General features: G+C 33.0%; 1 protein-coding gene across 1 annotated transcript; it reads left to right on the top strand.

The window, feature by feature from the left end:
- The first annotated feature begins 1,732 nt into the window (after positions 1 to 1,732).
- LOC131182976 (uncharacterized) lies at positions 1,733 to 2,854 on the top strand. Its single transcript, XM_058152544.1, has 2 exons — positions 1,733 to 2,214; positions 2,530 to 2,854. Exons 1-2 carry the CDS (start codon positions 1,733 to 1,735, stop codon positions 2,852 to 2,854), a joined length of 807 nt encoding a protein of 268 aa, XP_058008527.1.
- The last annotated feature ends 1,974 nt before the right edge of the window (positions 2,855 to 4,828 follow it).

Genomic DNA, 4,828 nt, shown 5'->3' on the forward strand with positions numbered 1-4,828 from the left:
CTTTGATGGATATGTGTTTATACTTTGAAAAATGGAAGTATGTTTATGTGCATATTATTTCTATTGAGAGAATATTGTGAATATCTTATGAACATGGTTTGTAGCATAAACTCAGGGGGAGCTTTTGTATAGCTAATAAATTTCTTGGAAATTATGTGCATATATTTAGGGGGAGCATTTTTCTGCATACTAACCTGCTTGGATATACATAAACTTGTGCACACTTTTATTTATTCTTGATTGTTAATTCAATTGAGTTTTGTCATCATCAAAAAGGGGGAGATTGTTGACCCCGTGTAGCTCAAAATGAGCATTGATTTTGATGATAACAAAACTCAAACAGAATCTATCTAACCAACTTTAAAGTGATGTGTAGATTCTTTCTCTTATTTATAAAGAACCTTTGAAGTTGCACCTAAGGAGAAAGAATACTCAAAGGCATTTCAAGACAAATTCAAGATGAGAAAGAATAAGATTATGAAAGCCAAGACTCAAAGTAAAAGTATGAAAGTCATAGAGTTAGAAAATGAGTCTTAGGACTTATGTAAAAAGAATAGATGAGAGTTTAGTCTTATGGAGCTCAAAATTAAATTTTGCTTTAAAATTTCCTCTCATCGTGACCTTGAATATTACTATTGAAATATATATTCTTCTTAAGGTCTAAATCATTTTTTTTTAAGATTATAATTTGAAACAGGTATCTGATAAATTAGTTTGCTAATCTGTTTGCTATAATATTAGTTTGCTAATGTGTTTGCTAAAACATTGGTTTACTAACTAGTTTACTACTGTTGCCAAAATTTCATTAGTTTGCTAAATGATCAGAGTTGCTCAACTTCGCACAAAAAGATAAAATAACGGCCATTTTGTCTAGAACAGTGTGTATAAAGTTCCAAAAAGGTTTCAAACGGTCTAAAATGATTTGGGACTATAAATACACCTTCTTTACTTCATTTTAGATTTGATGAAAGCTGACATTTGAACTCCAACTTTGATTTTTCATTTATTGCTTTCATTCAAGAGCTTTAAAGACTTTGAGCTACCATTGGCAAATCAACTCATCTCTTCTTTATAGTTGTTTTTGTATTGAGTGAGAGTGAGTGTTAAAACATTAAATTGCATTCAAGAGATGTTGTATAAGCACCTATTGAAGCTTGAGAGTGTAAGTGCTTGAGATAGCACTTGTCAAGGGTTCAAGCTACCTTGGTAAAAGCTTGGTGTTGAAAAATTGTAAAGGGCTTTTGGTCTCTTGCCTTTAAAAGAGCAAATAGTGGAGAGAAGACTCAAAGAGGTTTCTTTGAGAGAGTGGATGTAGGCTAGTTAAGCCGAACCACTATAAAAATCATTGTGTTTGATCTCTCTAACCTTGACCTCTTTAATTTTGTGCAATTTAATTTTTATACATGATATTGAATGTTGATTGAATAGGTTGAGTTGATATAATTGAGGATATATTGAGTAAGTTGAGAAATTAGTTGAAAATTTTATGATGCATGTTATGGTGAAAATTGCTATAAATATTGATTAAAGCTTGAATTGCAATTTAGGGACACATTATTGAAAAACATATCTCTTTCATCATAAATATAGAAGCACCTAGTTGAACAAAGCCACAATTTTTCATTAGGCTACAAGTAAGGGCCGAAAAATTATTTAAGTCTAATTCACCCCCCTCTTGGACTATTTTGGGACAACACCATATGCTATGCCTTTAACTCTTGTATTTCAAGCTATGGAAGTTGATTTGAGCAAAGAAAAGAAGTTTAGCAATCCCATCCCCATTAAGGAGATATTCAAGGCTGATGATGGTAGGAAAAGGAGTAAGAAAGAAGAGAAAAAGCAAGAAGAAGAGACTGAGATTGAGCTTGAATCTGAATCAGAATCAAATTCTGAAATAGAATCAGACATCCCAATAAGCAAGTTGAAAGAGAGAATTTCTAAGATAGATGAAGGGGAAAGCTCTAAGAAAAAAGAGAAAATGAAGCTGAAAATGTCAGATTTTGTGAAAATAAGTAAAGCAAATCTGGACATGATGAAGGAAATCAAAGAAATGAGTGGACTGACCTTGAGTATTTTAGAAAAATCTCATGAATTACAGAAGGGAATTATGGCTGAACAAAATGCAAAGATGGATATGTTGATTAATAGATTGGATAGACAAGAATGGTTCATGAAGAAGATGGCTCAAATGCTGTTTGGTGAATCTTTTGGAAAGTTTGGAGATTTTGGGAGCTACCCATAGGGTACTGCTGGTCCTAGCAATGCAAAGGCTGTTGGACCAAGTGGAGTAAAAATTTTTGAAGTGGAAGAAGAAGAAGAAGAAGAAGAAGAGCAATGTAGAAGCTACTGAAAATGTGCAAGAAGAAAGTAAGGTAGTTGAGGTTGAAGAAGTAGAGAAAAATGATGAGAAGGAAGAATCTGCAGAAAAGGCATCAGAAGCAGAACAAGAACCTGACAAAGAAAAATCAAGAGAATCCTCCTCATCTCATACTAAATGCAATAGCAGCAGTGAAAATGGAAAAAGTGAAGGCAAAATTGTTCAAGACAAGAAGAGGAGAAGGAAGATGCTGACAAACAGAAAGAAGAGCAGTCACAAGACCCATCATCTGCTCAACCAAACCCTGTTCCTACTGCCTCTCAAACAGTACCTGAATCAACCATCTCTTTACCCATGCAATACAGCCCTAGAAGAACCAAAGCACAAGCCAGAAAATCAGTTCTACCCATTCCTCCAAAAATACAAGTAACCATACCTGAAAAAGAACCCCCAAGGAAGAAAAAACAAGCCAAACTTGTTGATCCCACTCACCTTAGGAGAAGTGATAGGATTCTTAGCAACAAAGATAAACCTTGAGATTTTTGAAATATGCTTTATGACTTTCAAAGTTGTGTCTTTTTGTTTTTCTTTTTAAACAGGGGAGAAAGTAGGAGAAAATAGGAGAAAGCCTATCTTTTTGTTGATGTCAAAAAGGGGGAGAAATTAGGAGAAGATAGGAAAATATTTCAACTGACAGAATGTTTCTAGTTAACTGGGTATATTTTTAGTTAACTACTTTTGTTCAGTGGTTATATTCTGATATAGATATCTTGGACTTATTTTGGAAAGTTATTGAAGATATGATGATGATGATCTTTTATGATTGACTTATGGTTGATAAATCTTACGTATGATGATTGAATTGATCTTGGATGAATTAATCTTGGAAATTGTTTAACATGTTACGTATATTATTATCTTCAAAATGCTTTGAATATCAGATTTAGGGGGAGCTATTTTGTAGCTTCTCAACATTTTTGCATTTTGAATGACTGTGTGCATACATATAGGGGTAGCTTGTCTAAAAGCAAGTTCTTGCATACATGACATATGTAGATAGTTATACAATTGAATTTTTATGATCTTCATAGATTCATTAAGGTTTGACATCATCAAAAAGGGGGAGATTGTAGGCCCTGTAAGCTATAATGAGCTTGATTTTGATGATAACAAAACTTAATGAAATATACATTAACCCTTTGTGCATAAGTATTTAAAGTGATTTTATAGGTCATGATATGCAAAGACATTGATGGAAGGTCTATTCTATTGACATGGCTGATATGAAAGGAGATTATCATCTTGTATAACACAAGACGAATCAAAGTCCATGAAGAAATATGATAGAAATTAAGTTCTGAGGTCCATTGTATAAGATTGGAGAATTTATGCCATTTAAGACCTAAAATCAATTTTGTTTTTAGATTCAAGAGTTTAGAAAGTGTTTTTATATCATTTCTAAGGTTTTTGAATTGTCAAAATAATTTTTACAACATTTCTTCAAAAACTCAGAATTTCAAAAATTTAAGTCAGACAGTAGCGAAATTAGTTAACCCGTTGCGAAAATTAGTTAACTAGTTTTGATGTCTAAAATTCTCTGTCTTACAAAACTTGTTAACCGGTGAAAATTTTAGTTAACTATTTTTATGATCTGACCTGACTCAACTCTGCTGCACGACTTTCTAAGTAATAATGGCTAGTTTTTTGAAAATTAAAGAGCCGTTAGACACACTCTCCAGCAGACATTTTTGGCAATGAAAAGCACCTATAAAAGGCATCATTTACTACAATTCTAACTAATGAAAGTGCTCTTATTCATAGTGAATTTATTGTGGTATTTTTAAAGCTTTCATTTAAATACTCTTGAGCTTGAGTGGCAAATCTTCTCTCTCAATCTTTTAGCATTAAATTCTGTATCTGAGAGTTATTGAGAGTGATTTCTTCTACACCAAAACCTGTTTAAGGTTGTGTAAGTGTGAGGACACACTTGTGGAAGGTTCTTGTGAAGCTTGTGGGAGGTTTTCAAGCACATTGTGAAGCTTGTGAGAGGTTTTCAAGCACCTTGTGAAGCTTGTGGTCTTTTGTGGGAAGCAAAGACGTTGTAAAGGTCCTCAAGCACCTGGGAAGCTTGCTGAGATTGTAAAGGCTTTGAATCTTGCCTGTTGAAAAGATCAAATAGTGGAGTGACTCTCAAATTGGGACTTTGGGAAGAGTAGATGTAGGCTAAGAGAGTCGAACCACTATAAACATTGTATTTGATTCTCTTCTTCCCTTAACTCTTTAATTTTCAGCACTTTGATTCTCTGATTATATATTGGATGTGTTGAGAATTTGTTTTATTGAGTTAATACTAAGATTGAACAATTAAACTTGCAAACTCTGAGTTTTATGTGAGAAAATACACTTGATATTAAGTAATTATTTTGTATATGAGCTAGTATTTGTGCATAACTTAATTGATTACTTAAATTACATCCTAGGAACAGAGTTATACACATACATAAAAGTGCA

The sequence above is a fragment of the Hevea brasiliensis genome, chromosome 1 (genome assembly GCF_030052815.1).
Source record: "Hevea brasiliensis isolate MT/VB/25A 57/8 chromosome 1, ASM3005281v1, whole genome shotgun sequence".
NCBI lineage: Eukaryota > Viridiplantae > Streptophyta > Magnoliopsida > Malpighiales > Euphorbiaceae > Hevea > Hevea brasiliensis.